This window comes from Monodon monoceros, unplaced genomic scaffold (genome assembly GCF_005190385.1).
Source record: "Monodon monoceros isolate NGI ecotype Baffin Bay Population unplaced genomic scaffold, NGI_Narwhal_1 Super_Scaffold_12, whole genome shotgun sequence".
Classification (NCBI taxonomy): Eukaryota; Metazoa; Chordata; class Mammalia; order Artiodactyla; family Monodontidae; genus Monodon; species Monodon monoceros.
Genome location: NW_021703768.1, coordinates 155,845,965 through 155,869,583, shown reverse-complemented (window position 1 = coordinate 155,869,583; position 23,619 = coordinate 155,845,965). Strand labels below are relative to the sequence as shown.

General features: G+C 61.0%; 2 protein-coding genes across 3 annotated transcripts; both read right to left on the bottom strand.

Annotated features, from left to right (window-relative positions):
* Positions 1-1,190: 1,190 nt before the first annotated feature.
* TPGS1 (tubulin polyglutamylase complex subunit 1) lies at positions 1,191-12,057 on the bottom strand. 2 transcript variants are annotated; one of them, XM_029216733.1, is made up of 3 exons: positions 11,828-12,057; positions 10,512-10,961; positions 1,191-4,931 (listed from the first exon to the last, which is right to left on the bottom strand). In XM_029216733.1, the coding sequence occupies exons 2-3, from the start codon at positions 10,883-10,885 to the stop codon at positions 4,397-4,399; spliced, it is 909 nt and encodes a 302-aa protein (XP_029072566.1). In that variant the 5' UTR covers positions 10,886-10,961; positions 11,828-12,057; the 3' UTR covers positions 1,191-4,396. The 2 variants fall into 2 exon arrangements, 1 of the variants encoding a protein (XP_029072566.1); XR_003792675.1 differs by lacking the exons at positions 10,512-10,961; positions 11,828-12,057 and adding an exon at positions 5,577-6,082 and having other exon boundaries at positions 4,707-4,931.
* Positions 12,058-12,074: 17 nt separating this feature from the next.
* Positions 12,075-16,739, bottom strand: MADCAM1 (mucosal vascular addressin cell adhesion molecule 1). Its single transcript, XM_029216732.1, has 5 exons — positions 16,664-16,739; positions 16,284-16,556; positions 15,604-15,924; positions 13,193-13,648; positions 12,075-12,312 (listed from the first exon to the last, which is right to left on the bottom strand). The coding sequence occupies exons 1-5, from the start codon at positions 16,722-16,724 to the stop codon at positions 12,203-12,205; spliced, it is 1,221 nt and encodes a 406-aa protein (XP_029072565.1). The 5' UTR covers positions 16,725-16,739; the 3' UTR covers positions 12,075-12,202.
* Between the last annotated feature and the right edge of the window lie 6,880 nt (positions 16,740-23,619).

Sequence of the window (23,619 nt, the reverse complement as noted above, 5' to 3'; positions counted from 1 at the left end):
GCTGAGCTGAGCTGATTTCCTCCCCTGGCTGCCCCGACACCTGGCCCTGGGCTGGTCCCCGCTGAGGACAGACAGGTAAACCCGTCTGGGGAAGGAAAACAATATGTCATCTGTGGGGATGGAAGAAGGAGTCTGAGAAAGCCCTGGGCATAGCAGCAGCTTCATCAGTAAGGGGGCTCTGCCCTGCACCCCGAGGGACCTGGAGTGGCCCGTCATCTTTAAAGTGGATTGCACACCCCTGTTTGTCCACTGTTCCAAGCGTTCTCTGTCCCTCATTTTCTGCCCCTCATTCTCTGTCCATAGCACCAGTGTCATAGCCTCGGCATGTGGCAGCTTGTTGATGAATAATAATTAGAATTAATTATGATTCTTCCAGAGAAGTTTCCCAAGATGTCTCCCTGCGTACACCCCACAGGAGTTATCGCAGGAGTTATTGGGTGAGTGAGGGCAGCCCTGGAAATGTAAAGAGAGGTACCAGGTTTATGGCCCCCTCCAGCTGGTCCCACATGAGGCCTTGTCCCCCAGGAAAGCCTGCACCTCAGGCTCTGAAACATCCTGAGGTGGTGGACATCTGGGGCTTCTACCTGCCCATATTCTGGCCAAAGCACCTGCATTTTCCCATGGGGCTACCACTCTTAGTCTGCAAGGTTCCAGTTGGACTGATCGTCAAGCCCTGGCTGCAGGCATGGGTCCTCCAATCAGAGTACCCTAGGCCCCCTGGTTGGTTCAGGAACAGCACGTGACTTGGCCTTTTTCTGGGGACACGATGCTGCTGAGATGTCTGAGCTGGGAGAACCTGGGCCTGGAGCTATAGGACCGTCTCATCACCACAAGGCCTGTGAACAAAGTTGGCGCTCAGGAAAGCTGAGCCAACTGATGAGAAAGTGCTGAACACCCTGTTTGTGCTCCTGGATCCAGCCATGCCTGGCCTCCCCTTGCAATGGTACAAGTCAATAAATTACTTCTTTTCTTATTAAGCCGGTTTGAGTTGACCCTTCCATCACATGCGACAGAAGAGCCCTCAATTCAAATCTAGGTCTGCCATGAACTTGGAAATGGTCCTCAAGTGTAGACTTGTAAGATAATGAACTTGTGTTGTCGTGGGGTTTTCTGAGGTTTTTTTTTGTTGTTGTGTTGTTTTGTTTTTGCAGTGGTTTGTTATGACAGCTACAGGAACTGAATACCCTCGCTTCTATGAGCGTCAGAGTCTTCCTCTGGAAAATTGATGAATTAATTCATGGCCTTCCACAGACAAATCTAGGTGCTGGGGGTACAGCAGTGAATAAAATATGTAAAAATCCCTCCCCTTGGGGAGACAGGGAGAAAGGACATAAGCAAGCTGTTACATAAGTAAGCAACTTCTGATAGCAATAATTGAAGAAAAGTAAAGGACAGTGAGGCATTAGCAACGGGAGTGGAGCCGGAGAGTTATCTCGGATAGGGGCTCAGGGGAGGTGCCTCTCAGGAGGTGGCATTTGAGTGGGGACCAGAATGGGGTGAGCCCCTTGGGTCTGGAGGAGCAGGGTCACAGGGAAAGGGAACAGTGCGTGCAAAGGCCTGAGGTAGGGACAAGCCGGACCAGCTAGAGACCAGTGTGCCTGGGGCAGAGTGAGGGGACAGAGTCAAGGAAAAAAGCTGGGGAGAGTCTCTCTGCTCAGCTTTCCTGAGTGCTCACTGTGTTCACAGGTCTTGTGGTGACCAGATGGCTCCAGGATCCAGGCCCAGGTCCTCCCAGCTCAGCCACCCCAGAAAAAGTCCCAGGGCTGCATCTCATTGGCCAGCTGGGAGTCATGTGCTGTTCCTGAACCAAGCACTGAGGCCAGGGTGCCTGGAGCACTCCTACTGGCTGGTGGGGTCGCCCAAGGCAGTGAAGATGAGGGCTGGACCAGTGTGGGGAGGCGCAGGCAGGATGAAGCTATGATGTGCAACCTACAGGATGCAGAGAAGGGCCAGCTGAGGGGACAGGGGAGGCATCCAGGCTGAGCCCTGGTCCTGGGTGGACTGGGGGATTCCTTGGAGACCACAGACTCCAGAGGAGCCCCAGGGTCAGGGGGGCTGACCAGAGGCTCCGTCCTGGATGTGGCAGGCCTGGGATGTCCTTGGGATGTCCCTGAGGAGACGCCCAGCAAGTGGTTGGCTCCCCAGGGCTGGAGCAGAGCAGGGCTGGGCCTGAGATGTGAATTTGAGACTCCTTGGTGACCAGGCAGTAATGGAAGCCATGGCCTGGATGAGATGCCAAGTGAGGAGGAAGCATGAGGAAAGGAGAGGAGAGGTCCCTGACACAGAAGGAGGACGCCTTTCCCCAGGGAAGCTGGGGAAGAGGAGCCTTCAGGGTGCTGTGGAGTGAACGCTATGGGGGCGCGGGGTTTGGAAGGCAGGGAGGCCGAGCGTCCACACTGCTGTGAGGTCAGATAAGCAGGACAGCTCAGCCTCTCCAGGCTGTGCCTGTAAAGGTCAAACCAGGGATTCAGGATCCAAGACCAGGCGTGATGGTGACTCAGGGGTGGCAGTGAGGGAAGGTGGTGGGGCAGGGAAGGTGACCCCAGATGGAGTTGGCCTCAGCCTGATCCGGGGGGGACCCTGGAATGTGAGTTAGCGTCCCATGAGGCAAGCGGACCAGCTCTTGGATCCCCTGGTGGTCACTGGCCACTCCTGCCCCAGATGGGGGGGATGAGGCCTCCTGGGCCACATGGCTTGGTCTCTGGTGGGGCAGATGGGAAGGGGATCTGGTGGCACCAGTGACACCTGCTGCACGCTGTCTAGTCCAGGGGACCACAGAGCTGACCGGAGGCTGCCGGAGCCCATCAGTCCACCTGCACTGCGCATTTCATGCAGATGACCTGCCCGGCCGCAAGCTCCATGCCGCAGGGGCCTCAGCACAGCTTGCTCCCCGAGGCCATCCAGCCCCCTAAGGGTCTCAGCCTGCTGACACGCCGGCCCATTTCCTGTGTGCGGTGTCAGTAACAGCTAATGCTGAGGGAGGGGGGCACCTTTGTGAAGCTACTGGTTATGTAACAAATGACCCACAAACTTCGTGGCTTGAAATGGTAACATTCATTCATTTAGCTGCAAAGCAGGAGTCTCCAGTCAGGAACCTCTGTGTGGCCTGTGCTTCTTCAGGCTACTGCGTGGCCACCGCATCCCCTGGAAGCCGAGTACTGTCACAAAAGCCACCAAGTGCAAGGAGAGGGGATGCAGATTCCACCTCTTACCTGCCTCTTTAGGGGGCTGGGAGATTCAAGAAGAGCAAATGGGAACAGAAAGGAAGCCGTGGCTGCTTTTGGAAAACAGCGCAACTCACTGGTTTATCGATTACCAGCCAAGGGCAGGTGCTGGGAAATGGGAGGCTAGGTGGTCCCTGCCACTGGTAGCTCGAAAAAGGCTTTAGATTCTGTCCCCGTGTGATCTCCCTCAATCAAAATTGGGGTGCCCTGGGTCCCATTTAACAGAGGAGGAAACTGAGGCCGAGAGTGAACTTACCTGCCTGCAACTGTCCTGGGCTGGGAATCTGCTTCCTGCGGAATCCTCCGTCCAGGATGTGCTCCTGCTGGCGGAAAGGGGGACACCCAGGGTGCTTGGTGACTCTAACGGGTGTGCCTGGATCCCGGACGGGCCCCGTGGCGGTGGTGAAGGCGCTGTGGCTCTGGGTTACAGAGCGCGGGCCCGGGTTCGGATCCCTGCTGGCCCCTTGCTGGTGCTGCGACCTTCACTCCTCTGGGCTTGGTTTCTCCATCTGCCAAATGCGGGCAGTGGATTACCTTCCGTATAGGGCGGCGGTGAGTCAAGACATTGTCAGGTCTCAGACGTGTTAGCTGTTTCAATCGTCACCATCATGACTACCTGCCCAGCTGACCTCTCCCTTTGGCGGTTGGGGAAGCCGAGGTCCAGGGAGGAACTGCTGGGGCGGGGCGCTCGTGGAGGGCAGGCTGGGGGCCAGCCATGCCTCCCAGGTCTCGGGGCTGTGCCTCCAGGGCACCTCGCTGGGTGCCCCAATACCCTCTGCTCTCATAAAGCTGAGTCCAGGGTCTCCGTGGGGTTTCTGGGCAGTGGTGGGACCCGCTGGGGCTGGCCAGGGTGCGCCCGAGTGGAGAGCGTTTCCAGAGAAGCATGCTGGGGGCTGGACACGGGTGCACACACACACACACACACACACACACCAGGTCAGTCTGGGGAACAGATTTTTATTTCTGCTGAGGAGAGGGGCCTGGGCAGGCGGGCGGGAAGGGATCCTTGGCCTACCCGCGAAGGGGGCTTGGGCATCATTCCAGGCGGGAAGCTGGGTGAGGGGGCTCCCTGCACCCCTGGCATGCAGGGACACCCCAGTCCTGGCCCCGGTGAGCCGGACCCCGAGGGCCCCAGGTATCCGGGTGGAGGAAGCGGCGGCCGAGGGAAGGGCTCAGCCCACGGGCTTGACCTTGGCGATGAAGAGGGCGGCCGCCTTCTCCAAGAACTCCTCCCGGGTCATGGGGGTGCTGGGCCGCCGGGCCACCAGCGCGCGGTCCATGGCCAGCGCCAGGCTGTCGGGCCCCAGGCGCGAGCCGGCCTCCAGGTAGCGCGCGGGCGTGGTGTCGTCGCTGGCCTGCAGGGCCCCCTCCAGCGTGTCCAGCACGGCCTGGCCCACGTGGCGGTCAGCCACGGCCAGGCCCGGGTCCTCCAACAGCCGGTAGAGGGCGCCGGCGCGCGCCACGAACTCCAGCAGCACGAAGCAGGTGAGCATCCCCGCGCGGAACACGGCCAGCGGCACGGCCTCGTGGTCCCGGCACTGGATCTTGCGCAACAGCGGCGCCACCACCTCCTCGGGGGCCTCCCCGTCCCGGCAGATGCGCTTCAGCAGCTCGCTGTACGTGCGCCCGTCCAGCCCCGGCTTCTTCTTGCGCCCGCTGGCGCTCAGGCACTCGTAGGCCACGCCGACGTTGTTGTTGAAGGCGGTCCTGCGGGCGGAGGGGCCGTCGGGCCGCGCCAGAGCCCCGCCCCTGCCCCCCGGCCCCTCCCCCAACGCGCCGGCTCGTCCAGCCTCAGGGCCTTTGCGCCAGCGGCGCCCTGGCCGGGAGCGCCCTCCCCCACACCTCCCCACGGCTTTGAGCCTTTGCTCAATGTTACCTTATGGGGGGGACCCTCCCTGACCCCCTAACCCCTTCCTGTACTTCTCTTTGTGGTGTCCTCACGAGTTCCCTCCCTCCCACCAGCTCAGCCCAGGGGCCTATGTCAGGGAGTTTATTTGTTGGTCACTGTTACAGCCCCAGCGCCCAGAACACTGCCCAGGAGCCCCAGAAACGTCTGCTGACCCTGACGATGGGCATCCGCCCATGGACTCTCCATTCCATCGATGATGTGTGTGCCCACGGGGTGTCACCGTGGCAGGACACATCCCTACCTTTTAACCTGGGTTGTCTCTTTTCACCCCTGCAGGCCCAGAGGCAGTAACCCACACTGTGGCTCAAAGCCGCTGCCGCCTGTCTTCGTGGGTAAAGATTTATCCGCAGGCGGCCACGTCAACCCAGACATGCTGCCCTTCTGCTGCAACAGCAGACCCGACGGTCACGTCAGGGACCAGCCACGGCGCTGACATTACTTACCACCTGCCCCATGAGGACCCTGATGTCCCGCCACGAGCCCTGGCCACGCTGGAGCCTCACAAGTGGTTAAGTGAGTGGGCTGGGGTGAGCCTGGGCGTCTAGATAACCCGGGTCTCATTCCCATCCTTCTCTCAACAGCTGGCGGCCGGCCGAGGCCCAGTTCCATCTCCACTAAAGCAAAGGGGAAGTGAGGCTCAGGGCAGCGGCCAGGCCAAGGGTCCCACAGAGGAAGGGGCACCCCCAGGGCTCACATTCGCCTTTTCTGGGAGCCCAGCTCCACTCTTATCTGTGGGACCTGTACGGGTCAGCGTGGGTGCGAGCCCGGTCCACGCTGGGCCGGAGCACGGCAGGTGCCCAGGGCAGGGCCCAGGGATGGACATGCTCACCCAGTGAGCTCCGTGGGTCAAGGCCCTTTACAGAGGAGGAACTGAGGCCCAGAGGGGAGGGGGGAGGACCTGGGGTCTCGCCCATCTGGGATTCACTTCTCACTTCTTGGGTCCTTAGGATGTGCTGGTGCTTTAGGGCCAGTGAGATCACTCCGTGAAGCGCTGGGGGTGCCAGACGCAGCGTCATGCTCCCGTCCCCAGGACTGGCACCGTGTTAGCTGCTGCCGCCTCACAATAACCCCTTGCAGGAGCTTTTATCAGCTCCTTTCACCAGGACGAGTGGGTCCGGGGGACCTGGCAGTGATGATGCCCGTGTCAACTCTGTGGCCGCGTGGCAGTTACCCCCACACCTAGATCACGTCGCAGCCTGAGTCAGGAACTGGGAATGGCTTGGCTTGGTGGTCCCGGCTCAGTCTTCAACCAGGACCCTGGCAGGGCTGCTGTCCCCTGAAGGCTCCCTGCGGGGCCTCTCCCCACGGGGCAGTGTGAGTGTGCTAAGGTCACGGCACTGGCCCCTGGAGCGGGTGACCGGCAGGGTGGCAACGCAGGCAGCTGCCCGAGGGTGTGAATACGGGGGGGGTGTGGATCTCGGGGGTGTCTTGAAGGCAGGCCGCCCCACCCCCACGACAGCATGGCCCACTTCCCGTGGAGGGTCCACTCCCCGCAAGGCTGAGTGAGCAGAGCCCCTGCCAACCCAACAGCAGCCATGTGAGGCCACTGAGGTCTCGGGTGTGTCCCTGTGGCCTGATGGCTCGTCCTGATGGGGCCTGAGCGTCCACCATCCGCCCAGCTCTGCCTGATGCCTCCCCAAGGAACCTGGTCGACCCACTAGTTGTCTTGAGCTGAATCAATGCCCCCGGAGGCGGCGGCGTGTGCGGACCCCTGAGCACCCTGTGTGCTCAGAACTGTTCCTGGCTGGCCCAGATCTGCACCGGTTCTAGCCACTGCGCCCTGCTTCCCTCCTCTGGAGAATAAGGGTTCCAGTCCTTGCGTCTCAGGATTCTTGGGAGGACAGAGGGTAGATTTTGGGCTCGGCGTGTGGCAGGGGACCGCGTGCGCCTGTCATTAGCTGTCACCAGCTGCCACTCAGCGCTGTCCAGGTTCTGTTTACCATGGGCCTCGCGGGCAGGAAGACGCACAGGGGGGCAGTTACGGTCCAGTGAGATGAGAGCGTCAGGCAAGAAGCCAGAGGAAGGCCACACCCCATCTCGAGGCCGCCCTCCCGGGGGCTCCCAGCCATGAGGGAGCACCCACACCGTCTGCCGTCCTGGGCTCTGGTCCTCAGGCTCTGCCTGTGTCAGCTCCCACACGGGGCAGTTTGCAAAGCACGTGGGCATTTGTTAAAAAAGAACCTATTTACGGGTCTTGTCACAGAGACATGGAGACTTCCAAGGTAGACCGGGGGCTCTCAACGGGGTGACTCTGCCCCCAGGGGACACTGGTGACTCTGGGGACAGTTATGGTTGCCACCACTGGGTGGGTGGAGACCCAGGAGGCTGCCCAACACTTGCAGGGCCCAGGACGGCCCCACACAGAGTGACCGCGCTCCCCCTGTGTTAGCAGTGCTGAGGAGTGACTCTGGTTAATTGTTTGGAAAGAAATTGGGTCCTCTCCCTGCTCATACCAGAGGCCTGCATACATTCCCACTGAGTCAGGCGGTGTGAACCAGGGTGGCCCCCAGTGTCTGTGGGTCACCTCCCCTCCCTCCCACTCAGGTGTGTATTTAAATGTGTGCAGCATCCCAGGACCTCAGAGGTCAGACGGTCACGGGACGTAGTCTCCTGGGGGGTCCGTGGAATCCCATAATCTGGGGGGTCTTGTCTGGGGAGATTCTGCCCCCAGGGGACACTGGGTGATGTCTGAGGACATCTGTGCTTGTCACAATGGGGAGGGCTCCCGGCATCATGTGGGTGGGGGCAGGGAGGCCACTCCACACCCCACAGAGCCCGGGACACCCCACAGAGGATGCTCGGAGCTGAGGAGACTGGCCCAGACCCTTTGGTGCCTTTGCATGTTTTCTGGGGCCACGGGGACCTGCAGCGGTTGGCACTCTTGCTGTTCCTATTAGCACGTGGTGGCTTAGAAGGCGGCCCTGGGCCACCATGCCGGGTCTGCTGTGTTTGTGCTCTGAGGGCCGTCACCAGTCCTAGCAGCCAGCACGTGTGATTTCGAGACAACAGCAGAGGGGATTTTGGTTGAGTTCTCCCCAAATCTTTCGTGCTGAGGTCGCTCTCAAGAGCAGCCCCGGAATTCCCCAGCCCACCCCTCAGCATAGGGACGAAGCTGCCCAGCCTCGGGGGGACCCGCCTGGCCTGGCTTCTGCTTCTGACCCGGCAGCCGAGGTTATGGGGCTCTTGACTGGGAACGTATCTCTGAGTTCAGCACCAGCCCCACCTCGGGGAGACCAGGTGTGCCACCAGCACCGGCCACTCACTCTGCTCCTCCTGAGAACAGCTCCAACACCCCTTCAGTATGGTGAATAGTGTCCCCCCAGGTGCACGTCCACCCGGAACCTGTGAGTGTGACCTTATTTGGAAATACGGTCTTTGAAAGATGTAATTAGTTCAGGGTCTGGAGGTGGGGTGAGGTAGCCTTGAAACCAATGCCAAGTGTCCTTCTGAGAGAGTGACACAGAAGAGAAGCCACGGGAAGACAAGGCAGAGGCTGCGAGGATGCGGCCACAAGCCAAGGATGCTTGGAGCTTCCAGAAGCTGGAAGAGGCAGGAAGGACCTTCCCCTATAGCCTCCAGAGACAGCACAGCCCTGCTGCCCCTGGACTTCGGACTTTGGCCTCCAGAACTGTGGGAGAATAAATTTCTGTTGTTTTAAGTCACCAAGTTTGTGGTAATTGGTTACAGCAGCCCCAGGACACTCAAATGGCCCCCTTGGTTCTAAATCCAACAGACACTTCTCAGCCCTCATCTCTAGGGCCATTGGACGCAGGGCCGCCGCCAGCCCACAAGGTGCCTTTGCATAAACTAGGCAAAGCTCTGCAAAAAGCCTTCACATAAAGGTCCTCGTCTGTGACGTCTATGGATTGAACGGCTTGTGCAGTGCTTGACCTGCACGACTGCACGTGGTGACCCTGCCGCTGACTCTTCTCCTCCTTGGAAGATGTCCTGGTTCCCTGTCTTCTGGTTCCCTCCTTCATGTCTGTTCTGCCTTCTCACGCTTTCCTGTGGGTTCGCTGAGGCTGTGGCTCCTCAGAATCGGGTCCTGGGCTCTTCTCAGCTCCCCTGAGGCCTTCACAACCACCCCCCCCCCCCCCCCCCCCGCCACCAGGTGACAGCCACCCTGCACCGACACACCTCAGCTGCCGACCCAACTGTCCACCTTCCTGCTTCGAGGTTTTCCCAGCTCCCAACTTAACGGTCCCCAAGTCACTCTGGAAGCTTCCCCCAAACCAGTGACCTCCCATCTCATGGACCACCTGGGGCTGTTCCTGCACAACCCCCTGCAGACCCAGCAGAACCCATGGATGCCCACCAGCCCACTCCCCGCCAGGTCCCCATCTCAGGGGTGGCCACGGCCGTTTCCTTTTCTGGCTGTCACTTTGGACAACCCGCTTGCCCTTCCCCTGCGGTGGAGACCGGGTGCTCTGAATGGGATGCCCGTTCTCCACACCCCTTCCCACACCCGGCTCCCTCCCAGCCTCTCTGTGCTCCCCTGCTTGGGGTCCGCACCTTGACTCTCTCGGGAGGGCTGCCCCCAGGCAGGAGGGTGCTGGGGTCAGGCTGAAACGCTCCCTTGCTTGGCTTCCTCCCCCTTCCTGGGCTCTCTGGGGACCACCCCCATCCAAGACCCAGCCCACCCACATCCAGCGCCCACCTTGTCTGGTTGATGCTGCGCGTCAAACAGCTCCTCCCCAGCCACCTGACACGGACCATTCCCTCACCCGCTTCTAAGGGGGGGGGGCAGGCGCCATCCCCTCCACCCCTCCATGCTTCAGCCCTGCGAAGGCTCCCGGCCTCCCCCTCTCCCGTGGGTCGCATACTGCAGCCCCACAGCCTCCAGGCCAGTGCAGCCGGTGGCCTCGTGCCTGCAACACCTTTCCCTGTGTGTCAGTGCAGGCCCCTTACTGGACGTCTCTCCTGCCCGCGGGGGACCTGGATTGCTCTCTATCTTCACGGCCCAGCCCTGCAAATATTCATTTTCTGGCTGAATGGACGGGGATGCTACCACGCTGGGAACGAGGCAGCTAGGAGGAACCTGGCTCAGAGGACTGGCTCTGAGATCTTGGCCAAGTCGTGTCTGGGCTCCATGATTTTCAAAAGTGAGGTAGATGCAAGGGGGACCTCAGCACCTGCAAAGAGGCATCACCAAAGCCCAAGTCTGCCAGAGCTACCGGTGCCAGCACTCGGGTGGCCCCGCCGGGGCCCTGCAGCCCGGAGCCATCCGCGCCCCTCCCGCGCCAGGCAGAGCGGACTACAGTTCCCACCACGCCCCGCGCTCGAGAGCCGGCGCCGGGGGCGGGGAGCCGCGCGGAACCCGCTGGGAGTTGAAGTCCGGCCGCGGCCCCTACCCACCCAGGCCCGGCCCAGCCCCGCACCTCTGGGAGTGGTGAGCCAGGCGAAGGTGCCACAGCGCGCGGCCCAGGCGCTGCTGCTGCAGCAGGAGCTGGCCCGGGGGCTCCCCGGCGCCGCCGTTTGCAGGAGACCGCAGGTCCATGTTCTCGAAGTAGTGCGCCAAGAAGGCGATGGGCTCCTCGGGTCGCGCCTCCAGCACCTTCAGCAGGGCCGCGCGCAGCATCTCCGTCACTCCGACCTGCCGCAGGAAGTCCTCCTCACTCTCGGCCGTCGCCGCTGCTCGGGACACCCCCGGCCGGCCGCTGCCTGTGAAATTGGCCGCCTGGGCCACAGGCAGCCGCCGCTTCTCCACTGCCGCCATCTTCGCTGAGGGCAGCGGGACCGGAAGGACGTCCATATTTCACAGAGCGCTGGCACCTCGGGGCGGCCATTTTTGTTGAGGGCAGAGGGCGCTCGGATCCCGCGGGGAGACTCTGGGAAATAACCAGAGCAGGCCACCCTTTTCCCTAGGTTCTCATTGGCACTTACTCTCTCTCCGTTTTCCTCTTTAGGTGTGCTGGTTGGCTTTCCTTGCTTAGGCTCGGAACTTAAATTTTGCCAGACTCCAAAATGGATCCCTAGGAAGGGCTTGGTTTCTGGTATGAAGCCGGATTGCTTGCCATCTTGGTAGTGGGCGAGTCCTTCATTAGCATGGTCCCCTAGCAACCGGTCTCATTGGTTACCAGGGAAGCCCTGCTGAGAGCGGGCGGGATGGTTCCACCCCAACTCCGGGACTAAGCGCCGCTCCCGCCCCCTTTTCTGATTTTCAACTCAGAGCCTCTGTGCTCAGCCTGGTCTTCAGCCTAACCCAATCTCCGTGCGAGTTTGTAGCTCACCTCGTGGGGAAAGGCCCCCTCTCCCCACCAGGCTGGGTTAGGGGTCTGGTCTGCGCTTCCGCGGCCCCTAGTCCGCTGTACGGGTTCACAGAGCGAGTGGACCACCCACGGTCCCCAGTTCCCCGTCCCAGGCTGTTACCTTTCCTTACCACTAGAGGGAACTTTCTCACACCGCATCCTCTATAGCTCTAAACTCTCCCATAGCTCCTCGGTTCCACAAGGCTGACGACCCTGGCATCTACAGCCCTTCATCTGCCGGTATCATTTCCAGCCTCTCCCTCGCCTCTCCCCACGCTTTAGCCTCCAGCCACCCCAGAAGAGATGCAATTTCCCTTATCAAGCCACCTCTCTTCTGTGTCTTTGCCCGTGCTGTCCTCCAACAAATACTTTTCTCCGCTTCTTTTGAGGACTCCTAGTTACTCATTAAGCAGGGAAAGGCACCAGGAAGAGCACACGCCTCTTACCCCCACCCCTGACCACGTGGGGCTGGGGTGTCCTGTCCTTCCTTGTCTGTCTGGGGAGTCACCTAGAGCAGAGGATGGTTGGAGCTGTGCCGGGGATTCCCCGTGTCCTCAGACCGCGACAGGAACCACCGAGGTCAGACCAGATGCTCTTTATTCTCCAGCTCTGCACCGTGGGGGTGGGTGGGGGTGGCAGCTCCCCAGGGTCCCCACTGAAGGGAAGCCCAGCCAGCTGGGGAGCCTGGATGTGCTGGCCATCAGGGTAAGGGGTCCACGGTCAGCCCCCCTGCTGTCCAGAACCCTGCAAACATCCTCTAGTCGCAACTGAGTGGAAGGAAAATCCCCTTCCGTGTGGTCCAGGCGGGGCAGGGGCCCAGGTCATCTGGTGGGCCGGCAGCGTTTCCACAGGCGGTAGGTCAGGAACACCAGGAGAAGCAGCCCCAGAACCAAGCTGCCCGTCCACAGGTATGCAGACGTTAGCGGGGAGCCTGGAGAGAGAGGCATACGGTGTCTTGCACCTCTCTGCAGGTTTGGGGAGCAGCCCAGCAGAGTCGGCTAAGGGCTCCCGGATTGACCGAGTTCCCTGAAATTTTACAAAGGACCTCACGGTTTAAAACGCCTTCTGAAATGTATAAAAATCACTGGACTATCCAGCTATTTTTAGAGTGAGTCTTTTGAAAGGTACATAGGACCTTGTAGTTAGAAGTGAGCTGTCCAGTGAGGGACCACTCACCACAGCTGCATTTGAAATGTGATCAGTCTGAGTGGACAGCGCTGTCTTTGTAAAACACACATTGCATACTGAAGGCTTAGTTTGGAAAAAAAAAATCTCATTCATGCTTCTTTATAGATTACATGTTGAAATGATAACGTTTGAGATATATTGGTTTCGATATATATTATCGATATATAAATATATATATATATTTCGAAATATATTGTCAAACTTATTTTTACCTTTTTATTCCTGAATGTGGCTACCAGAAAAACGGAAATTACCAAAGTGGCTGTATTCTACTTTTGTTTTCTTTTTTGGCCACACCACACAGATCTTAGTTTCCAGACCAGGGATCAAACCTGTGCCCCCTGCAGTGGAAGCACGGAGTCTTAACTGCTGGACCGCCAGGGAATTCCCTTCTATTTCTGTTTCTATTCCACAGGCTGTCTTAGTCCATAGAGTGCTGTGACATCTACACAGTCCCTGAAACTTAGTTGTCGCCATGCAGGCAGTTGTGATCTTATAGGGCCACGGAAGTCCACTGGACAGCTGGGGACACAGGCTGGCAGGGCCCCCCTTGTCTAAGGCCAGACTCAAGGCTCCCCTCCCTCTCAGTCTCCCCCAGTACCCGCCCCAGCCCCTGAACTCACAGATTTCTGAGGCCACGTACAGGTTGGCCGTCTGGCCCCCTGGGTCCAGGCAACACTGGAACCAGCCCTCACCGTGGCATCTGGCCCACAGCATGCTCCCGCCGCTCAGCCAAGCCTGGGCCCCCACCTCCTGCGTCTCGTAGGCCGCCAGCCCGCCAGGGGCCCGGGTCCAGCGCACGGCCACGCCTGGGCCGCAGACCACCTCACACAGCAGCTCCAAGCTCCCTGCTGCTGACAACTGGTGGATCTCCGGGCGGCAGGGCCTGGTGGAGCTGTTCCGGGGCACGGGGCCAGGACTCCTGGGGCTGCGGGTGGAGGCCTGCTCTGGGGTGGCCTCGGGGGATGTGGTGATGGGGGGCTTCAGGGATGTCGTGACGGGGGTCTCCGGGGACTCTGTGGTGCTGGGCTCTGGGGGGGTCATGACGGGGGGCTCCAGGGAGGTCAGGCCCTGCAGGACTGGAAAACACGGCAGCCATCTGTTCTTGCTGCTGCCCAGCCCCTTCTCCTCCCTCCCTCTCTCTCTCCACCCGGACCACATGGTTGGACCAGAACCACTCCAAGCCCCGTCCATTCACTTGGGTGAATCGCAGGGTGTCCCAGTGGGCAGGAGCCGTCTCGGGGTCTGTCATGCCCCCCACACCCCCAGCGAGCATCCAAATCTCTGTGTCTCACTTTCCTCAACTGGAAAGCAGGGTGAGAGGCCCCCACCCCAGGGGCTGGCGTGCAGAGTGACACGGGTGTTGGATCTTATTATTATGGGGCTGAGGGGTGGGGAGGGGGAAGGGGGTGCCCCGCCCCCTTGCGGTGCAGATGAGAGACTGAGGTCCCGAGAGGGGATCTGTCCGTTCTGCTGTGTGACGGCTCTCAAATCCGGAGGACTCTGTGCACACCCTCCCAGCACACCCCTGCCTCCCCCCCACACCCCTGCTTCCACGTGAGCCAAACCTTTCCCGGCCCCCAGGCCCCAGCCATTAACATGAGTATCGGGGTGCCCTCTCAGAGAACGAATCTGTGCTTCCTTAGTGAGAGGCTGCCAGAAGCTTGGTGATGCGGTCAGGGCCTGTCCCAGATGAGACTAACTAATAACATCTGACATGAACTGAGCACCTACTGTGTGCTAGGCCCCACGTTAAATGTTGCCATTCGTTAGTTCATTCAGCAAGCATTTCTTGTGCACCTACTATGCGCCAGGCTCCGTGATAACAGTTATTGATTAATTCATTCAGGATGTATCTATTGGACACCTACTGTGCGCTGAGCACTGTTTTAGCCACTAGGGGGACAGCCATGAACGAGAGTGACACATTCCTATCTCGATGAAACCAATGGCAGGGGAGACAGATAATGGGGAAAAAAATAAAGAGAGCACACAGGAGTCAGATGTTGATAAAAGGTGTCAACAAACATTCAACAGGAAAAGAGAAAGGGCCTGAGTGTGTGTGTATATGTGTGTGTGTGTGTGTGTGTGTGTGTGTGTGTGTGTGTGTGTGGTGGGGGTGGGAGTGGGGTTTGACCCCTTGGACAGAGAGGTCAGGGCAAGTCTCACTGGGAAGGAGACACGAGGGAGGCGAGGGAGATGTGGGGAAGAGCGTTCCCGGTGGAGGGCACAGCAGTGCAAAGGCCCTGGGGCAGGACTGCACCTAGGGTGTCGGAGGAACAGCAGACTGAGTGAGGGGGAGAGAGGAAGTGAGGCAGGGGGTGGGGGTGGGGGACGGGGCAAGCAGGTCAGGCTCTGTAGGGCTCCGTGGGCACGAGGAGCTTGGGTTTTCACCCAAAGGGAGGTGGGAGCCCTGGAGGGCTGTGGGCAGAGGAAGGGCAGCACCTCATGGGACCTGGCTCAGGGTAGGTGCTCAGCGAATCTGCTGAATGAATGAACGAGTGAGAAGTAGCCCCTGGCTGCCACGAAGGGACAGACTAAAGATCGAATGCCCGGACTTCCCTGGTGGCGCAGAAGTTAAGAATCCACCTGCCAACGCAGGGAACAGGGGCTCGAGCCCTGGCCGGGGAGGATCCCACATGCTGCAGAGCAACTAAGCCCGTGCGCCACAACTACTGAGCCCGCGCGCCTAGAGCCCGTGCTCCTCAAGAAGAGAAGCCACCGCAATGAGAAGCCTGCGCACCACAACGGGAGTAGCCCCTGCTCGCTGCAACCAAAGAAAGCCCGCGCACAGCAACAAAGACCCAACACAGCCAAAAATAATTAAATAATTAATTTAAAAATAAAATAAAATAAAGATCGAATGCAATTTTTCCTTGGCTGTGGTACTGTGACCTGCCCAGGTGGCGACACAGCAGGGGAGGGGCTTAACCAGGATTCCATAAGAGCCGCTGGGCACCACTCATCAAGGCTCACAGGCGCTGGGTGGTGTGACCTCACGCACTTCCTGGGGGACACTGAGGCACAGGCTCACCTGGAATGGGCTGGCGGCGGCTCAGCTCCAAGCCGGGCAGCCTCATGGTCGCCTGGCAGTGGAGGGAGGGTGGGGTGGGTGTCCGCAAGGTGGGCAGCAGCCAGCGCTGTGTCACTTGGAACAGTGGGTCCTCGCCTTCCTGGGGCTCCTCCATCACATCCCGGAGGGCCTCCACCCCCTCCAGTTCCTGATCTCCCAGGAGCAGGGACATGGAGAGGGTGTCAGGGCCAGCAGGCGTGACGCTGTGGGCTGTGCAGGACACCTCCTGGTCCGGCCCAGCCACCAGGGCCTCTGGGGCCACAGTCAGTTGGTCCGGGAAGGCTGTGGAGGGAGTGGAGGAAGGGGGTGGGCAGAACTCCGAGGGTCAGGGCTGGGCTCTGAGGAGGGGGCGTGGGGACCGCTGGTGCCCGGGGACAGGGAAGACCCAGTGCCCCACCCGCAGAAAGGGCAAGGGGGTCAGGTACAGGAGGTTTGGGGGTGGATTGGGGGAGAGGGGATGCGGGGAGGAGGGAGCGGACTGCAGATCGACTCAGGAGGACCTGCGAGGCCAGCTTTGAGCTGGGGCGGGCTGGGCAATCCGGGAAGCCTCCCAGGCAGAGGTGGCACAAGGATAGCCGGAAAGCAGGGCCGCTGGCTGGGCCCCCACGTGTGCCACGACGGCGGGAGGGGCGGGGGCTCACCGAACACCAGGAGCCGCACGTTGTGCTGGAAGGCGACGTCCCCGCAGGAGCCCACGCACACGCGGGGCCCCGCAGCCGACAGCGAGGCGTTGAGCACGGAGAGAACGCTGCTACCCGCGCCCGACTGCACGGCGCCCAGGCTGGTGTCCAGGCCCCGCCACTGCACCGAGGCCGCCCTGCCGTCCTCGCAGGCCAGGCGGCAGGTGAACTGTAGCGACTCGCCCACGGCCACCGCCACCTCGGGCTCGGGGGGCTCCACCTCCAGCGGCCCACCTGCGGGCGACGGCGCTCTCAGCCCCGCCCCGCGCCCCCAGCCCCCTCCTCCGAGCCCCTCCTCTCTCCCAACCCCTTCCCGGCTCGGAGACCCCTGCCCCGCTCACCGCGGCCCAGCTGCAGCAGCCCCAGAAAGAGGGGAAGCAGGAGGGCGAGGCCCTGCTCCATGCTCGGTCCCCGGCTCTGTCCCCTGCCCGCGGAGGAGGCGGCTTAAATACTGGCGCCCCGGGCTCCTTCTCCCCCCGCCCCCGGCCCCGCGACCCCGCTTCCCCTCCCCCTCCTCCAGCTGCTCCCCGGGGGTTTCCCGAGGGGGTTTCCCACCCTGACCCCCGACCCTGGAGGCGACAGAGAGGCAGGGACTGGGGGCCAGAGATGGGGGCGGAGGAGGCCGAGGTCAGAACCCGCGGGCGAAGGGTCTGGGCCGATTCCAGGTTTCACTTTTAGAGACTGAAGATCGGAAGATGGAGGCGGGAGAGGGCTGACAGTCGAGGTTAATTGAGTGGAAATCGGAGCCAGGCCCAGGGCTGGCGCCGGGCTCGCCCAGTCGCGAGAGTCTCAGCCCTCGCTGCCCGGAGCGGCCGCGCGGGGGCGGTGGGGAGCAGCCTCCCCCGATAGCTTGGGCGGCCGCGCAGCAGGTCTCCTGCGGTGGACCGCCCCGAGCAATCCGCTTGGAAGTTGGGTCCCGTCAGGGGTGAGGATGCTGTAGGGTGTGGAGCCGAGGCCCACCCACCTCTGAGCTTGTCTCCCGTCCGCCAAACGGGCAGGCGTGATGGGAGCCTGGGACACCGGACATGGGGCCTCAGTGCTCTGTTCCACACAGCGACTTGGGTCTGGGCTCCCCACGAGAAGCCTGGGGGAGGGGACCCACAGCGGGCATCGGCGAGGCCTGAGAACCTCATCTTCCCAACGCTGGAATCCATCCACTCTTTACTCTGGGCCCCTCAGCCTGGCCCCAGTTTCCTTCACAGCCGTTCACCACCCAGCACCCAGAGTGGACTTAGAAACACCCTCTCAGCACGTGGACACCCCACGGCTTCCCCTGGCAGAGGGAAAAATCCCAACTCCTGGCCGTGGCTGGAGCCTATGAGACTGAGCAGCCTCCGGACCAGGCAGCCTCAGGACCTTAGCATGAGCCTCCCCTGCTCCGTCTCTGCCCAGATGCTGCCTCCTGAGTGGGAAGCTCCCCAGCCAGTTTCCCCCCAACCTGACTTCCTCGCAGTCCTTAACGAGGTCAAGTGGCTGATGTCACATCCCCCTTGTACTGGGAATGGGGGGATCTCGTCCGCTGTGACCCCAGACCCCGTGTGCAGCGGGCATGCAGGAGGAAAAGGATGGAGATTCCTGGTTGTCCCCCCCCCCCCAGACACTGCCTCAGTTTCCCTGACTTCAGTGTAAAAGAGGAGTCGCCAGGCCATGCTGTTTCTAAGCACCACCAGCCCTGCCCGTCTTGTCTTCTCAACATCTTGTCAGAGGTAGAAACTGGGGCCTAAGAGCAGGGGCCGGTGGGCAGGGGAGGGGAGCTGAGTGGGGGCTGGGGTGCCGCTGGGGGCAGGGGAGGGGAGCGGAGACTCAGGGGGCCCCAAGTGTGCGAGCCCAGCGTCTCACTTCCTTGGTCCCATCCCCCTCCTACCTCGGTGCCGGGAAAGGCCGCACAGGAAGGCAGCTCCAAGGTGCCGCCCCTCCCCAGGCCGGAGGTGTGGGCCCTTCTCGGGAAGCTGGGCCCTTAACCCGGGTGGGGGGCAGCAGGCCTGGTGAATGGGTCTCTTCCCAGGCCCTGACCCGGCTTCCTGGCACCCTGGCAGCCGAGGCCCTTGCAGGGTGTGGACTTGCCCCTCCCCCGCCATCTCTGGCCCCTCCAGCTCCAAGCCTCTGCTTGCGTGAACGAGGAGGGTTAATGACACCCGCGGCTTAAAAGGACAGTGCTAAGGGGAACACGATGACCGCAGCATCAGCAGAGGCCACCCCGAGGAAGGGACAGGTGGGCTCACAGAGGAAGAAGATTCCGGGCAGAGGTGGAAGAAGAAAAGGGGGGTGCGGAGACAGAGAGAGACAGAGGAAGGGGTGGGGGGAGAAGAGAGGGATGGGGCAGGTGACTGGAGGGGGTCTGGATGGACCCCAGGAGGGGCAGGGCCAGCACCAGCAGGGTAGGGGGGGCGGGGGGGACTGAACTGCACTTCCCACCTGCCCCAGGGACGTCTGCTCTTGTTCCTAGGTGACTGAGCCCACGGGAGCCGCCTGGGTGGGGGCTGAGGTCCTGCCTGTATCCCCCCAGCCTGGGCTTCCTGCTCTTGGTCCCCGCTTCCCAGCATCGGTCCCCCACCCCACCGGGAGGAAGTCCTCAGTGGCCTGTGTAGGAAGCCTCCTTCCCATGGAGGTCCCGGCCGCCACCCAAGCCCAACATCCTGGCCTCCTCCCCACCTTCCCAGGATGGCATCGGGGCTCTGCAGGGCACTCGGGGCCAAGGAGGGTGTCCAGAGAGGCCAGAGCCCCAGCCTTGGGAGATTCCCGTTCCCCCAGGACCCCTGCACCGCGGCTGGCCAGCTCCCCTCGCTAACATCACTGGTCACTTGGGGGCCTCACGGATTTTCTTTGGGGTGAGCTGGAGCCCTGAGGGCAGGGCTGGGTCATTTGGGGCCCCTGTCAGGTGCCCCACCCAGCTCTGGCGTTGAAGCACCCCAGACTTTAGCCTGAGCCCCCTCACTGGGTGGCTCCCTGCCTCGGTGGTCTCAGGGAGGCTGGGGGAGGAGACAGAGGCTCCTCAGTGAGGGGTCGCCTGTTACACAGCCAGCTCTAGGGCTGGACAGGAGCTGTTCCAGCAGGCCTTCGACGTCCCTGCTGGCCCCTGAAGTCCCCTGGCCGAGCTGGGCTGAGGGGGTGAGGATGGCTGACTGGTGGACGACTTGGGAGCCTCGGGGCGCCCTGCCTGTAGAGGGGGAGGGGTTGGGCTGGGGTCACCGTCAGCGCCCAGAGCAGACCCCTCAGGACAGGCCCAGACTGACTTTAGCAGGTGTGGGCAGACCAGGGTGGAGCTCAGATCAGAGGTCTGCTCGCCCAACACCCACCCACCTGTCCCTCTGGCCACTTGTCGGCCAGCTGTCCACCCACCCATGTATCCATCCACCCCCAGCTGAACACCCTCCCCCCTCTACACCACCCCACGCATCCACTTTGGCAGTCCTGGTGTGGGGACCAGCTCTGTCTGAGGAGGAAGCCGACTCAGTGCTGTGATGGCGGTATGGGTGTTCCCTGAGGAGCGGAAGGGCCACCCCCAGAGCAGAAGTGCTGCAGTGAATGCAAACAGTTGACGAAGAACTGCCGTGGGTCACTAGGGCCAGCGCTGGGCCAGCTGTGTGAAATTCCAACCTTGCCGTAGGCCAGCTGGCTGCAGCCCAGCTGATCCATCCCAGGGCCCGGCTGGGGAGGTGACAAGGTTGGGGCACAGGACAAACTCAGGCCTGGGCAGAGCTGCCAGCCAGGCAGGGATACTCACCACCTGAAATGTAATTTTTAATTTAAATACCAACCTAAAAACAGACGTTTGATCCACTTATTGGAAAACTTTTAAGTACGTTTGGGACAATTTGGGTTTATGAATCTCCTTTTTCATCTACGATTTTATTTTTTATTGTTTTGGGCTGTGCCGCGGGGCTTGCGGGATCTTAGTTCCCTGACCAGGGATCGAACCTGTGCTCCCTGCGGTGTAAGCGCAGAGTCCTAACTACTGGACCGCCAGGGAAGTCCCTCATCTACAGTTTTAGGAAATCTTATATACAGATGAAATACTTCCAATGAAAGTTAAGCAGAAAATACAGGTAAGGGTAAAATACACCCTGGGGAAAAAAAAAAAAAATACACCCTGGACTTAGAGAATTTAGTATGAGTGCAGAATGTAAAAATCTCAGTATTTACTGAGTATTTCATGTTGAAATGATAATATTTTGGATATACCTGGTTAAATAAAGCATTTTTAAAAATAATTTATTTACTTTTTGGCTGTGTTGGCTCTTCATTGCTGCGTGCGAGCTTTCTCTAGTTGCGGCAAGCCAGGGGTGGGTGGCGGTGGCTACTGTTTGTTGCGGTGCGCGGGCTTCTCATTGCGGTGGCTTCTCTTCGTTGCGGAGCACGAGCTCTAGGCGCACAGGATTCAGGAGTTGTGGTATGTGGGCTCAGTAGCTGTGGCTCATGGGCTCTAGAGCACAGGCTCACTAGTTGTGGTGCACGGGCTTAGTTGCTCCATGGCATGTGGGATCTTCTTGGACCAGGGCCTGAACCCGTGTCCCCTGCATTGGCAGGTTGATTCTTAACCACTGTGGCACAGGAAGGTACTTCTTTTTTTTTTTTTTTTTTTTTTTAATTTTTTGATTTTTGGCTGCGTTGGGTCTTCGTTGCTGCGCGCGGGCTTTCTCTAGTTGCCGTGAGCGGGGACTACTCTTCGTTGCGGTGTGCAGGCTTCTCATTGACGTGGCTTCTCTTGTTGTGGAGCACGGGATCTAGGGTCGTGGGCTTCAGTAGTTGTGGCACGTGGGCTCAGTAGTTGCGGCTCGCGGGCTCTAGAGCGCAGGCTCAGTAGCTGTGGCACACAGGCTTAGCTGCTCTGCGGCATGTGGGATCTTCCCCAACCAGGGTTCGAACCTGTGTCCCCTGCATTGGCAGGTGGATTCTTAACCACTGCGCCACCAGGGAAGCCCTAAAGCACCTTTTAAAAACTGATTTTCTGTTTACTGATGGCACCAGTTTCTCTTTCCGGTTTTTCTGTGTGGCCATTGGGACTCTCTCCAGTGTTGGCGGGGGGGGGGGGGGGCTTGCATTGGCTTTGTGTCTGTGAGCACAGAATGGAAGTGTTGGGGTCCTCCACCGGACCCCAGGCTGAGCCCTGGGACCCCTACTGTGCTGAGGGGTTAGGACAGTGGTTGTCACACTGTGGAGGCTCCCCGCATTGAGAGGCTGGGGCCAGGGAGCCACTCCACCCTCCACAGTGCCTGGAGAACCATTGCGCCCCAGTGCCAGCGGTGCTGGGAACCTCAGAGGTTGGGAAACCCTGGGTGGCAGGCTGCTGGTGGACGACTTGGGAGCCTCGGGGCGCCCTGCCTGGAGAGGGGGAGGGGTTGGGCTGGGGTCACCGTCGGCGCCCAGAGCAGACCCCTCAGGAAAGTTCTCTGCCCAAGGGGACTGTTTCAAGCGCAGGGTCTGTACCTGTGACATGAGTGGGACCAGGAGGATCCGAGCCTTGCAGCAAGGTCTGGGTGATGGGGGGGTGCAAGTTCAGAGCCCAGTCAAGGTGGGGTTGGGGGTGGTTCTGCAGGGAGGGTGGGAAACTGGGGTGGCAGGGCTGCGCCCGGGTGTCTGGGGCAGGGCTCTGTGGGTGCTGGGTAGGGAATGGGGCCAAGGTCCAACATCCAAGGTTGAGACTGATCCAGGTAAGCTGGGTGCCCAGCAGGGTGAGGGTCAGGGTGGGGGCTGAGATCAAGGTCCTGCTGGGGCCGGGGGTCAGGGTCCTGCCGGGGCTGAGGGTCAGGGGTCGGGGCTGAGGGTCAGGGATCGGGGCTGAGGGTGAGGGTCCTTCCGGAGCTGAGGATCAGAGTCCTGCCGGGGACGAAGGTTACGGGTCGGGGCTGAAGGTCAGGGTCGGGCCGGGGTTGAGGGTCCGTGTCGGGCCGGACTGGTGCACCCACCGCGCCGCCGTCCTTGATGACGAGCTCCTCGGCCAGCAGGCCGCGGCGGTTCAGCTCGGCTCGGCCCCGGGAGGCGCCGCATCCTGCAGCCACTAAGGCAGGAGCGCCCAGGTCCCGGCTCCCGCCACCCGCGCGTACCGGCGTCTTCTGCGGCCGCCACGCGCTGCCGGACTACAAGTCCGGGCATGCCCCGGGCGCCAGGGTGGCGGTCCGGGGCGCGTTTCCCACAAGGCCGCGCGCAGTGCAGGGGCTCTCTAGCCCTGACTGGCCAACGAGGTGGCGCGGCCCTCGGGCCCGACTTGGCGGCTGGGGAGGGGGTGTCCGTCTGCGCGTAAATCAGGGCGAATGACAGCGGCGTTGTGCCTCTTAAAGGTCCCGCCCCCTGCTGCGCTGGCATCGCCCGGGACCTGGCCGGGGAGGTACGGGACGGAAGCCCCTGAGGCGGTTTGGGGTGGGTTCGGGGAAGCGGCGAGGCCGGGGGTCCTCCACCCCGAACCGGAAGGCGCCGGCCCCGAGGAACGCACAGAGGAGCGTGGCCGGGCCTGGAGCCGCCCCTGCACCGCCGCGGCTGGGCCGTGGCGTCGGGGCTGCGGGGGCGTCTCAGCGTCTGGGGTGGGGTCGTGACGAGGGTCGTGTGTTGTGATGGAGTCCGTGCCAGGCGGCCGGAGTCCTGTTGCCCGGCCCACGGTCACGGTGCTGGGGCCCTGAGTGTGTTCTCTAGCGCTGGGAGGATGACCATGCTCATGCTGAGGGTGGTTTTGTCTCAAGGGCCCTGATGAGGGTCACTCATTAAGACACAAATAGTTATTGAGCGCCCACCAGTTGCCAAATACTGTTCTCGGTGCCCGGGTGACAGCAGAGAGCAAAGTGGGCCGACCCTGCCCCGAGGGGCTTCCATTCTTATGGAGGCGGGGCGGGGGCGGGGGCGGGAGCCAGGAGGTGTAAACATTAAGTATAATAAACAGGCGCAGTGTGCCTATAAATGTTGGACAGCTGGCACTTTAGGGCAAAAAGTCCTGCTCTGTAGCTTTTTTCATGCTAATTCCTGGGTGTAAATACTCCCACCGTGGCTGATGGGAGCTGCCAGCATGACATCAACTTGCTAAGTCAGCTCTCATGAGCTCCAGCCCATCACTGTGCTGGGGACAAATGCTACACTATATTAGTGGGTGATAAATGCTGTGGGAAAAAGAAAAAGATGGAAGGGGGATTGGCAGTGTGGACATGGGGCAAGTTGTAGGATGAAGTTGGGTGGGCAGATGCGGAGGTTTGAGCAAAGACTTGGGGGAAGTGAAGAGAATTAGGAAGCATCTGTGTGGGAAGGAGTGTACCAGGTAGAAGGTACAGTGAGTGCAAAGGCCCTGCAGCTGGGAGGCCAGAGGGGCGGCCCT

Excerpts from the sequence above, each read along its gene's own strand:
- MADCAM1 (XM_029216732.1), bottom strand. The coding sequence starts at position 16,724 with ATGGAGCAGGGCCTCGCCCTCCTGCTTCCCCTCTTTCTGGGGCTGCTG. Across the intron at positions 16,557-16,663 it reads GCTGCTGCAGCTGGGCCGCG|GTGGGCCGCTGGAGGTGGAG; the intron begins GTGAGCGGGGCA and ends CGTCGCCCGCAG. Across the intron at positions 15,925-16,283 it reads CGTGCGGCTCCTGGTGTTCG|CCTTCCCGGACCAACTGACT; the intron begins GTGAGCCCCCGC and ends CTCCCTCCACAG.
- TPGS1 (XM_029216733.1), bottom strand. The coding sequence starts at position 10,885 with ATGGACGTCCTTCCGGTCCCGCTGCCCTCAGCGAAGATGGCGGCAGTG. Across the intron at positions 4,932-10,511 it reads CTGGCTCACCACTCCCAGAG|GACCGCCTTCAACAACAACG; the intron begins GTGCGGGGCTGG and ends CTCCGCCCGCAG.